Source organism: Anolis carolinensis, unplaced genomic scaffold, assembly GCF_035594765.1.
Source record: "Anolis carolinensis isolate JA03-04 unplaced genomic scaffold, rAnoCar3.1.pri scaffold_7, whole genome shotgun sequence".
In the NCBI taxonomy this organism is placed as follows: Eukaryota; Metazoa; Chordata; class Lepidosauria; order Squamata; family Dactyloidae; genus Anolis; species Anolis carolinensis.
The window spans coordinates 15,490,983-15,504,144 of record NW_026943818.1 but is presented as its reverse complement, the minus strand read 5'-3'; the positions used below and the strand labels follow the sequence as shown (position 1 = coordinate 15,504,144).

The window sequence follows — 13,162 nt, the reverse complement described above, 5'->3', positions numbered from 1 at the left end:
CAAGATGGCGGGGACGCGGTTGCCATGGAGACGCAGGCACGCCCGTTCTAGTCGCGCTCTCTCTTTCTAGAGGGGCTGAACTCTCGCGAGAGGGAGCGGGATCCAAGATGGCGGGGACGCGGTTCCCATGGAGACGCAGGCACACCTGTTCTAGTCGCGCGCTCTCTCTTGCTAGAGGGGCAGACTCTCGCGAGAGGGGGCGGGATCCAATGTAGTGTATATTTTCTTTTATTGTGCTATGATATGTTGTTCTTTTATATGCTGTTTATATTGTATTGTTTTGGGCATGGCCCCATGGAAGCCGCCCCGAGTCCCCGTTGGGGAGATGGTGGCGGGGTATAAATAAAGTTTATTATTATTATTATTATTATTGTTCATAACTTGGGGACTGCCTGTGTATGCATATGAATGCGTGTGTATGTGTGTGTATGTCTGGGATTATATTTAACTGTTTGTGTTCCGACTTACATACACTTTCAGCTGAAGGACAAACCGTCAGTTTGGGGGCTGCCCCTATTGACCTGAATATTGAAACACAGTAACCAATCAAAAGCAAATAAGGAGACACTTAATGCAATGTAATCCAAAATTATTGTATCATACACACATTTGGGTTTTTAATTGAAAGCCTAGTTTCTTCCCCCTCTTTCCCGGTTTTTTGGCATCTCCTGTACCTTTGTTCCTCCAGATCAGGCCTGGGCCACCTTCAGCCCTACCGGCTGTTAGGAATGGTGGGAGTTGGAGTCCAAAGACCCCGAGGGAGGGCCACGGAAGAGGCCTGGCGAGGGGCGTCACCCGAGCCCCCTTGCCCCCGCTGCCTTCTCCAGGTCCCCCGGCAGGACCCGGCCCTTCTTGCGCGCCCTGGCCTTCCTCTGCTCGGCCTTGCCCTGCTTCCTGCGCTGGAGGTTCCTGCGCCGCTTGTCCTGCCGCTGCTGCATGCGCTGGGCCACCTGCTCGGTGCGCCGGCCCCACTTGCGCTGCCGCTGCGCCTCCCGCTTGCGCTTGGCCTTCAGCGCCGCCTGCAGCCGCTCCGCGTCGTCCCGGACGTGCATCCCCTGCGCCCGGTGGAGGGCGCTGCTCCAGCGCATGCGGGCCTCCAGCGCCTGGGCCTTCCCGTCGCCCGCCTCCTTCAGCGCCTCCACCCGGCTCTGGCGCGCTTCCAGGCGCTGCAGCAGCTGCCGGTAGTTCTTCCCGGTCAGAGGCGTCAGGCCGCCCTTCCCTGCCTTGCGCCTCTCCCGCCGCTCCCCCTCCTCGCACACCGTCACCTTGTTGAAGACGATGGGCCCTGCGGTGGTTGCCGCTGCTGTTGTTGCTGCTGCAGCGCGCTCCCCGTCCTGGCCCAAAGCGCCCTCCGTGGCCTCTGCTTCCTTCTCTGCCGCTCCCTCCGCCGCTTTGGCCTTCGCCCTCAGCTCCTTCCTCCGGCGCTTCTTCCGCTCCCGCTCGTACTTCCTGCGCTGCCTCTTCTCCAGCACGGCCGGCGACAGTTCGGTGGAGCCGCCCTGGGAGAAAACACAGCATCATACAGTGTATTATATCCATAGCACAGCACAACACTACCCTGTTTCCCCAAAAATAAGACATCCCTAGAAAATAAGACCTAGGAGAGGTTTTGCTGAATTGCTAAATATAAGGCCTCCCTCGAAAGGAGGCTTTGTTTGGAAGCATGCCCAACGAACAGAACACCAGAGCAGGCAGGATCGGTAAATGTACGTACCATAGAGTGTTGTAAATGGAAATTATGGTAGTAACAAGAAATTATTGATAGGATTCGCAGTTTGTCTGGTTCTGGAGACAGTCTGTCCCATTGCGCAGCTGGAGAAGGGCCTGCCCAGCAGGGGTGTTGTGCATTTTTAGTCTCCTTCTCTTCTACTATACAAAGTCAGAGGCTGGGCCAGTAAATCTCTGCTAACTGTGACCAAGACTCTGCGTTGTGTTTTTGGATCGGAACACAACTTCTTATGTGGGAGGAGGCCGTGGGAGGAGGAATTTGCATGCCCACCCAGCAGGGGCATTGTTTGTGTATGCTTCTCTTCTTCCACCCCCAGGATGGAGAGACCAGATTCCTTGTACGGAGGAGCGGATCCTACCTGTCCGGAAGCCTCTTGGATCTTGTCTCGCAGCCGCTGCCGCAAGAGCCCCATCGCGGAAAAGGAGCCGGGTGCTTCCTGGGGCCCTGAAAGGAGATCAAAGGAAACATCTTGTTAGGTTCTCTTCTCCCAGTTGTGCTGTGGGTCAGTCTTCCACCAGAAGAAAGCACCAAGACACACGCTGGGCAGATTCCAACAGGTTTTATTGTACAGAGAATCTTCTCTGTGGCCCATTTATATAGGGGCTCTCACATACCAGAGGGTAATTGAGGTTTTATGGCTGGCATCTGTTCTTTGGATGTTTTGGACCCCAACTCCCAGTATTCCTAACCGCCTCGGGCCCCTTCCTTTTCCCCCTCAGCCGCTTGCCTCACCCGGCAGGCCGTTCTCCTTCCCCTCCATGGGAGCCGCTCTGTCCTTCTTCACGGCTGGCTGCCTTTTCCCAGCAGAAGCCCCTTTCCCGGCCGAAGGGGAGACTCTCTTTCCTTCCGCCTTCTCGGCCCTCCTCTTCTTCCTCCTCTTCTTCGCAGGGGGGCCGGCCCCTCCCCTCCTGCCTCCTGGGAAAGGAAATCATAACAATCGTAATCATAATAATAGATACATAGCCGCTTTGAGTCTCCTTGTGGAGAGAAAAGTCAAGGTATAAACACAATAACAATAATAATAATAATAATAATACCAATAATTGAAACATAGCCGCTTTGAGTCTCCTTGTGGAGAGAAAAGTCAGCGTATAAATAAACACAATAATAATAATAATAATAATAATAATAATACCAATAATTGAAACATAGCCGCTTTGAGTCTCCTTGTGGAGAGAAAAGTCAGTGTATAAATAAACACAATAATAATAATAATAATAATAATAATAATAATAATAATACCAATAATTGAAACATAGCCGCTTTGAGTCTCCTTGTGGAGAGAAAAGGCAGAGTATAAATAAACACAATAATGGTTGTTGTATGCATTCCGGGCTGTGTGCCCATGTTCCAGAAGCATTCTCTCCTGACGTTTCGCCCACATCTATGGCAGGCATTCTCAGAGGTTGTGACGCATGGATAAAATTAGGCAAGGAAGGTTAATATATATCTGTGGAGAGTCCAGGGTGTGAGAAGAACTCTTTGTCAGTTGGAAGCCAGCGTGAATGTTGCAGTTAAAATCGCCTTAATTTCCTCCTTTCTGTTGAAACCATGAAAATGAACAAAATCTGGCTCCCAGTATTAAAAAAAAAACCTCAAAAATCAGAACAGTAAATAAGAAGCAACACTCTGAAAACAGAGGAGTTCCAAGGGCGGCTAATGACTCTGAACAAAGCAGGAGATGGACCTTTCCAATGCTAATTAAGGTGATTAACTGCAACATTCACCCTTCAAACAGACAAGAGTTCTTTCTTTCTTTCTCTCTCCCACCCTGGAGAGACCAACCATAAATGTGGGCGAAACGTCAGGAGAGCATGCTCCTGGGGCGCGGCCAGAAACCCGCGGCAACCCGCTCCTAATCCCAATCGTGTTGGCATCGTACCGGCCGTGGTGTCCCGGGCGCAGATCTTCCTGGCCAGGCCCTGCAAGTAGCAGTCTTGCCGGACCACGCCGGACATCTCGGCGGCGGCGGAAGAACGGAAAGACGGACCCGCTTCTTCTTCCGCTCAGACCTCCAGGCAGCAAGCCCCGCCCCTTCCGGGCGCGCGCAGGAGGCACAAGTCCATCGGCGAGAATTTCCCCCCCGGAAACACACCGGACGAAACAAGGTTCCGGCCGGAAACCGTTCCAGAGGGAAGCCCATAATACTATTATTAATAATATTGCAAATTACCATATTGTCCTGTATCAATCTATTGTAATATGATTAGTAATATTACATGTAAAATATAATATATTATTAGTATTATTATATTGTATTATGAGTATTATATCGTATTACAATATAATATTATATGTATATACAATATGTTATAATTATAAATACCTTGTGTTAATTTATTTATTTGCTACACCCCGAAGGGGACTCAGAGCGGCTTACAAATTAAATTTACATACAATATTATATTATTAGCATAGCACAATACTAGCAATAAATTACTATATTGTACCATATCAATATATTGTAATATTATTAGTAATATTACGTGTAAATTTACATACAATATTATATTATTAGCATAGTACAATACTGGTAATAAATTATTATATTGTACTGTATCACTATATTGTAATATGATTAGTAATATTACATGTAAAATATAATATATAATGAGTATTATTATATTGTATTATTAGGATTATATTGTATTACAATATAATATTATGAATATTATATGTATATACAATATGTTATAATTATAAATACCTTGAGTTAATTTATTTATTTGCTACATTTATATGCCGCCCTTCTCACCCCGAAGCGGACCCAGAGCGGCTTACAAATTAAATTTAGATACAATATATTATTAGCATAGTACAATACTGGTAATAAATTCCTATATTGTACTGTATCAATATATGGTAATATTATTAGTAATATTACATGTAAAATATAATATATAATTTATATTATTATATTGTATTATTAGTATATTGCATTACAATATAGTATTATGAATATTACATGTATATACAATATGTTATAATTATTATATATTATTGTAAATTATATTGTATATATATGTATGTGTATATATATCTATATATATATATATATATGCACACACACACACACACATATATAAAACTAGCATATTTATTTATTTATTATTTATTTGCTACATTTATATGCCGCCCTTCTCACCCCGAAGGGGACTCAGAGCGGCATACAAATTAAATTTACTTACAATATTATATTATTAGCATAGTACAAAACTGGTAATAAATTACTGTTTTGTACTGTATTGATATATGGTAATATTATTAGTAATATTACATGTAAAATATAATTAATATTATTATATTGTATTATTAGTATTATATCATATTACAATATAATATTATATGTATATACAATATGTTATAATTATTATATATTATTGTAAATTATATTATGTGTGTGTATATATATATATATACAAACACACACACACACATGTATATATATGACAAAAGAATTTAAAACCTAATGACAGGGCTTCATCAATAAAGCCAACCGTTTATATCAGGAGCAATGGATATTATGGAGAGAGCAGGTGAGGACACAGTCAGAGCCCCCCCGACAGAGGACCATCCAGCCATAGATTGCCATGGATACGATAGAGATATAGGTAGAATCCGAGAACTGGAAGGGTCTCCCAAAGGCCATCCAGCCCAACCCCCTTCTGCCAGGGAGGAGGACGCAGTCAAAGCCCTCCCAACAGAGGGCCATCCAGCCCTAGATAGAGGCCCAAGAGGATACAGAGTTGGAAGGGAGGACACAGTCAAAGCCCTCCCAATAGAGGGCCATCCAGCCCTAGATAGATAGCCAGAGATATGATTGAGACATATAGAATCCACCCTATTATCCAACACTTTCGCTTATCCGACATTCTGCCCACCAGTTTATGTCGGATAAGCGACTCTACTGTAGTCAGAACCGGCCACATGGTCAGCATCGCAACTGGTTTTATTCAACCCCCTATTTACAGTGAAGAAACAAACATGGATCCCAACGACAAAAAAACCCACCAACACATCGAACCCATGCATTCAAGTCAATTGGTAGGAAAACACTGTGGGTAAATCCAAAGGCTGCCAGGATCATGATTCATCCGCTATTTAGATCCAGTCACGTTTGAAGACCTGACCCTGAGATTTGAAGAGACATCCGTCCGATGCCAAACCTGCCCATCAAAAAGGGAGAGAAGTGCCCGTCTCCGGGAACCCTAAGTATGAGCGGATGCGACCGACGTGCAGCCAATATTACCAAACCCAGTGCTGGAGTCACTATGTCTTTCTCTGAAAAGACCTGACACACTGTCCCATTGAAAACTGATGAAAAGGTTCAAAAAAGGTATCTGTGACACTCCCAGAAGCATGACTGCGGGGTGCCTTGCTCAGCACATCATCCTCTTGCGATATCACACATTTAGGAAACGTTTTCCACCCGCAATTGTTGTGGTGATGGTTGTTGCTTGATGGTTGTTGTTGATGTTGTTGTTAACGACATTAATGACTCTGACATCTGCTGGCGTGCGTCACTGTGTCCACTTCTTTCTCTGAAAGGACCTGACGCACTCTGTCCCATTGAAAACTGATGAAAAGGTTCAAAAAAGGTATCTGTGACACTCCCAGAAGCATGACTGCGGGGTGCCTTGCTCAGCATGTCATCCTCTTGCGATATCACACATTTAGGAAACGTTTTCCACCCTGTTGCTCTTGACCGTACAGAACGGGCGCTCCCTGCTCTCAGGCCTGGTCGGCGGGACCCACTCCGTGGCCGTTCACATGCGTGTGGGAGGGCGTGGAGCCCGGTGGGACCGGGAAGGACGGCTCCAAGGCGTTGGCATTGGCGTTGGCTGTGGGCAGAGGCAGGGAGAGGCTCTCCGGGGAGGAGGCGGCCGTTTCCTCTCTCCAGAAGGCTTCGCAGAGCGGGAGGTCAGTGGCGTCAGAGAGGCTGCAGCTTTCAGAGCGAGAGAGAGAGAGAGAAAGAAGGGAAGCAGCCAAAGAGAAGGAAGGAAAGAGAGAGAGAGAGAGAGAGAGGAGAGAAGGGAGGAAAACGCAAGACAGAGGCAACAGTGTTAAGAAAATAGCAAAACGGCCCAGGAAGCAGCAATAGCAGCAGCAAGGCTGGTTAGCACGTCCCGCCAAAGCTCCCCACTACCACCACCGCCCCGTAAGAAACACTTAGGCTGATCGTGGACTCACTAAAATGACAAGGGTTGAAAGAAAAGTAATGCCTCCCCCTTCGTAACTCAACAGGTGGCAGTCCTGGTTTGCGGCAGGTCCTGGCTTGTTCAGTAAACCCTACAGTTAGTTCCATTTGGCGGGAAGCCTTAGCATTGAACGGTTGTGTTGTTAAAGTGCCAAGTATGGAACCCTGTGCAGACAGGGAAGCCTTAACATTGAAGGGGCCGGGCTGTGGCGCAGCTGGCTAGTAACCAGCTGCAATAAATCACTACTGACCGAGAGGTCATGAGTTCGAAGCCCGGGTCGGGTTAAGCCCCCGACCATTAAATAGCCCGGCTTGCTGTTGACCTATGCAGCCCCGAAAGACAGTTGCATCTGTTAATTAGGGAAATTTAGGGACGCTTTATGCAGCAGGCTAATTTAACTAATTTACAACATCATAAAACTGCCAGCAAAACACGAGGAATGGAATGAGGAAGTACCGCCACTACTGGACAGTGAAGCAACAGCTCCGCCTGTGGCCGAAATCGTGAAGCTGGAAAAAAATGTTAAATGCCTCTGTGTCTGTCTATATATGTTGTTTGTTCTGGGCATGGCCCCATGTAAGCCGCCCTGAGTCCCCGTTGGGGAGATGGTGGCGGGGTATAAATAAAGATTATTATTATTATTATTATTATTATTATTATTATTATTATTATTATTATTATTAGTCTGTTGGCATTGAATGTTTGCCATATATGTGTTCATTGTAATCCATCCTGAGTCCCCTTCGGGGTGAGAAGGGCGGAATATAAATACTGTAAATAAACAGTTCTGTTGTTAAAGTGCCAAGTATGGAACCCTGCGCAGATGGGGAAACCTTAGCATTGAACGGTTGTGTTGTTAAAGTGCCAAGTATGGAACCCTGCGCAGACGCCTTTCTCCTTTGGGGTGACACCTTCTGCGGTCACGAATTCAGTGACTACACGTGGCTTAAGTCGCATTGACAACCGTCTGCGCAGGGTTCCATACTTTGCACTTTAACAACACAACTGTTCAATGCTTAGGCTTCCCCGTCTGCGCAGGGTTCCATACTTTGCACTTTAACAACACAGCCGTTCAATGCTAAGGTTTCCCCGTCTGCGCAGGGTTCCATACTTTGCACTTTAACAACACAATCGTTCAATGCTAAGGCTTCTCCTTCTGTGCAGGGTTCCATACTTCGCACTTCAACAACACAACCGTTCAATGCTAAGGCTTCCTGCCAAATGGAACTAACTGTAGAGGAGAGTCTGCTGAACAAGCCAGTCCCTGCCACAGACCAAGATTGCCATCTCTTGAGGGGTTACGAAGGTGGAGGCATTACTTTTCATTCAACCCTCGTAGGTAAAGGATTCAAAACAAAATACTCATGATGGGGAAGAGCCCACAATGGCTGACACAGTGTTGGGAAAGGAAGCCAAAGCAAACGAAACAGAAGGTGGTCTGAAAGGGATCCTTTCCCTTGGCGGCACCAGATCCCTGCTTTGAAGCAGACAAGAAACAGGAAAGGAGGCCGCAAAGCACCGGAGAAGAAAGGAGCAAGCTGTGCGCAGAGGGCAGGGAGAGGCACCCGAGGTGGAATGAAACACAACCATATACAAACACGGGGAAATAACCATATAACAAATAAATAATAATAAAACAATAAAATAATCAAAATATATACAGTAGAGTCTCGCTTATCCAACATAAATGGACCGGCAGAAGCTTGGATATGCGGAAATGTTGGATAATATGTAGGGATTAAGGAAAAGCCTATTAAACGTCAAATTACGTTATGATTTTACAAATTAAGCACCAAAACCTCACGTTATACAACAAATGGACAGAAAAAGGCAGTTCAATACACAGTAACGTTTTGTAGTAACTACTGCATTTACGAATTCAGCACCAAAACATCGCAATGTATTGAAAATATTGACTACAAAAACACTGACTACTAAAAGGCAGACTGCGTTGGATAATATAGAACGTTGCATGAGCGGAGGTTGGATAACCGAGACTCTACTGTAATAATAAATCTATATATATAAAAGGGTAATGAAATTTCGGCTTAGGACAAAACAACAAAACTACAAATCCCAGAAACACTAAACTTGGCAGCACAATCCCTCATCCATGCCTCTACGTTCATACAACAAAAAGAAAAGAAAAATAAAGTCCTAATTAGAGGGAGAGGAATAATTGTTTTTATCCAATTGCTGCCAGTTAGAAGGCTGAGCTCTGCCCACTTGGTCTCCTAGCAACCCACTCAGCTCAGGGGACAGGCACAGCTAGGCCTCACTTAGGCCTCTTCCACACTGCCTATAAAATACAGATTATCAGATTTGAACTGGATTATATGGCAGTGTAGACTCAAGGCCCTTCCACACAGCTATATAACCCATTTATAATGGACTTAATGTCAGGGGAAAACCTTTACCCTTTAACTTAACTACCACCAATTCCTCAATACTTTATTTCCCATAACACCATACTTCGCCACAGCAACGCATGGCCGGGCACAGCTAGTAATATAATATAATAAAAAATAAAATACATAACATATAATAATATCCAATGTTATTATTATTACTAAATATAATAAATGTAGGAAGGGGTGTCTGGAGGCCACATTCAGGTCAATTGCAATATCGGATCCCGTTTGATTGTCGCCATATGTAGGAATGGGAGGCCACCCAACTCTGCACCCCGTTTTGAAGCAGGAGTTGCCCCAAACGCACGGGACCGAGGCCTGTCGGGAGGGCAGGAGAGGCTTGGAAGGAGGCTTCTTCCCGGCATCTGTCTGTCTGTCCGTCCGTCCGTTTTCAGGGCTTTCATTTATACCTGGAGGAGTAATACTCTTCTTCCAGCTCGTAGAGGTCGACGGACATCTCGTCGCGCAGCGCAATGAGCTTGCGGTCGCACTCCTCCTGCAGGGCGCGCAGCTGCTGGTTGCGCTGGTTGATGGCCTCGTTGACCGACGGGAAGTCGTTCAGGATCAGGAACTGCTTCAGGTCCGAGACCAGCTTCATGAGGGACTCTCCCGCCCGGACCTGCATTCGAGGGGAAAGAGGAGGAGGAGAGGACGTTCACAGGCTCCTCAAACTCCCTGAACCCTTAGCCCTCCCTCCAGGTGTTTTGGACTTCAACTCCCACAATTTCTCACGGCCAGAATTCTGGGAGGTGAAGTCCTGTAGGGAGGGCCCAAGTTCACCCAGGCCTGAGCTAGCCAGTTTGTTCAATGGTCAGGAATCCTGGGAGTTGGCGGCCCAAATAATAATAATAATAATAACAACAACATGCCCTGGCAGAATATGTAAAGCAAAGTGAAGAACCTGCTTTGATTGAAGTAAAAAATCAGAAACTCCTCAAAGCACAGCAGACAAAGAAACCAGTACAAGAAAACCGCACTACAAACTAGAGCTGACAGCTGGCACAACAAAACATTGCATGGAAAGTTCCTTGACAAAATGGAAGGAAAATCTGATAAGGAGAAGACCTGGCTCTGGCTCACGAATGGGACCCTGAAGAAGGAGACAGAAGGCCTGATCCTTGCAGCCCAGGAGCAAGCCATCAGGACAAAGGCAATTAATAATAATAATAATAATAATAGAAGACCTGGCTCTGGCTCATGAATGGGACCCTGAAGAAGGAGACAGAAGGCCTGATCCTTGCAGCCCAGGAGCAAGACATCAGGACAAAGGCAATTAATAATAATAATAATAATAATAGTAATAATAATAGAAGACCTGGCTCTGGCTCATGAATGGGACCCTGAAGAAGGAGACAGAAGGCCTGATCCTTGCAGCCCAGGAGTAAGCCATCAGGACAAAGGCAATTCAGACCAAGATCGAAAAATCAGCTGATGACCCAAAATGCCTTGATATTCTGGGTTAAATGGCCATGTGGAAGGGCCCTAAGTCTACCTCTCTCAATATAAATATATATCATATCATATCATGTCCATCTATCTATGCTGCCTGGGGAGGGGCTTGAAGTAAATAAGCAAACAAACCAACAAACCCGGAGCACAAATGTGAACCAGGACCAAGGCACTCACAATGTTTGCTGCCCGAACGTGCATCTCGTAGTTGTCCTGCTCACCTTGCGTCGCCCGGGAGACCTGGGTCTCTTCCTCGATCTGGAGGGAAAGACATGCAAGAAGTATAAGCGGAAGGAGAAGAAAGGAAGGGAAAGGAAGAGAACAAGGAAGGAAAGAAAGAGGGAGGAGGGAGGGAAGAGAAGGAAGTGAAGGAGGAAGGAGATAGAAAGACGGGCAGGGAAGAAAGGAGAAGGAAAAGGGAGGAAGGGAAGAGGGAAGAGAAGGGGAGAGAAGTATTTATTACATTACAGTAGAGTCTCACTTATCCAACATAAACGGGCCGGCAGAACGTTGGATAAGCGAATATGTTAGATAATAAGGAGAGATTAAGGAAAAGCCTATTAAACATCAAAATAGGTTATGATTTTACAAATTAAGCACCAAAACATCATGTTATACAACAAATTTGACAGAAAAAGTAGTTCATTACATATTAATGTTATGTAGTAATTACTGTATTTACGAATTTAGCACCAAAATATCACAATGTATTGAAAACATGGGACTACAAAAATGCGTTGGATAATCCAGAACGTTGGATAAGCGAGTGTTGGATAAGTGAGACTCTACTGTATTGTGAAATTAAGGTTGTTTTACTATCATATTATTATTCATTATTCATGACTACATTGAAACTAGAATAGAGAGAAATCAGTGTGGAAACTGCAAGAGGTACCATGGGAATTATGCACGTTATATATATATATATATATATATATATATATATATATATATATATATATATATATATATATAATCTATTATTGTATTATATTATTACTATTATATTATTATTATATTATTTATTATTCATGACTACATTGAAACTAGAATAGAAAGAAATCAGTGTGGAAACTGCAAGAGGTACCATGGGAATTATGCACGTTACATTTATATACATACATATATATATATATATATTCTATTATTGTATTATATTATTATTATATTATTACTACTATATTATTATTATTATTTTATTTATTATTCATGACTACATTGAAACTAGAATAGAGAGAAGTCAGTGTGGAAACTGCAAGAGGTACCATGGGAATTATGCACGTTACATTTATTTATCTATATATATAAAAGAGTGATGGCATCATGGCGACCCACAAAACAACAAAACTACAGGCCCCCCAACCCCGAAATTTGACAACACAACCCATCATCCACGCCTCTAGGTTGATACAACAAAAAGAAAAGAAAAATAAAGTCCTAATTAGAGAGAGAGGAATAATTGCTTTTATCCAATTGCTGCCAGTTAGAAGGCTAAGCTCCTCCAACTTGGTCTCCTAGCAACCCAATAAAAAATAATAAAAAACACTAAAAATTAATACAATAAAATACTATAATAACAGAAAATAACTAAAAATAATACAAGAAAATAATAAAATATAATAAATAAAATATAACTTACAATAAAATTAATAAAAAAATGCAAATAAAGTCAAATAAAAATTACACAACAATTTTTAACCAATACTACCACCACTTTGCCACAGCAACGCGTGGCCAGGCACAGCTAGTAGATATATATATATATTCTATTATTGTATTATATTATTACTATTATATTATTATTATTATATTATTTATTATTCATGACTACATTTAAACTACTATAGAGAGAAATCAGCGTGGATGCTGCAAGAGGTACCCTAGATTGTTGTACATGGAAATAAGGGTAGTAAATAGTTTTTGATTTATTACATACAATTATATATTACAATTATATATTTTTGTTATTTAAACTATACATATTGCGAAATTATGGTGTTTTTTTTTCCTCGAAGTGACACACCACCCAAGTCATGCTAGGTTTTTTTGGTGAATTTTGACACCCCAAGCGCCAAAGGCTGCCCATCATTGCCCTAGGCCACCGGGGGCCCTCGTCTCCATGGCAACCCCCTCCCTCTCCGTCCGCCATCTTGCCGTCTCCATGGCGACCCCTCCCCTTCCCCCTCCCCCCTCCCCCCTCACCTTGGCGGTCTTGACGATCTCGGCGAAGTTGTCGGCGAGGGAGCGGGCGTCGTCGCGGAGGCGCTTGTTGTAGGACTGGAGCAGCGCCTCCTTGCTCTGCGGCAGCGCCCGCGACCCAGGCCCCGCGCCCGGCAACGACGACATGGCCTCGCCTCAACGCCTCACGGGGAAAC

The 13,162-nt window shown here is 44.2% G+C and overlaps 2 protein-coding genes across 2 annotated transcripts; both read right to left on the bottom strand.

The window, feature by feature from the left end:
- Window positions 1–572: 572 nt before the first annotated feature.
- On the bottom strand, window positions 573–3,772 carry surf6 (surfeit 6). The gene is made up of 4 exons (XM_062960252.1): window positions 3,612–3,772; window positions 2,462–2,644; window positions 2,088–2,173; window positions 573–1,499 (listed from the first exon to the last, which is right to left on the bottom strand). Exons 1-4 carry the CDS (start codon window positions 3,685–3,687, stop codon window positions 792–794), a joined length of 1,053 nt encoding a protein of 350 aa, XP_062816322.1. The 5' UTR covers window positions 3,688–3,772; the 3' UTR covers window positions 573–791.
- Window positions 3,773–5,660: 1,888 nt separating this feature from the next.
- On the bottom strand, window positions 5,661–13,133 carry med22 (mediator complex subunit 22). The gene is made up of 4 exons (XM_003230607.3): window positions 12,990–13,133; window positions 10,965–11,045; window positions 9,749–9,957; window positions 5,661–6,674 (listed from the first exon to the last, which is right to left on the bottom strand). The coding sequence occupies exons 1-4, from the start codon at window positions 13,131–13,133 to the stop codon at window positions 6,461–6,463; spliced, it is 648 nt and encodes a 215-aa protein (XP_003230655.1). The 3' UTR covers window positions 5,661–6,460.
- Between the last annotated feature and the right edge of the window lie 29 nt (window positions 13,134–13,162).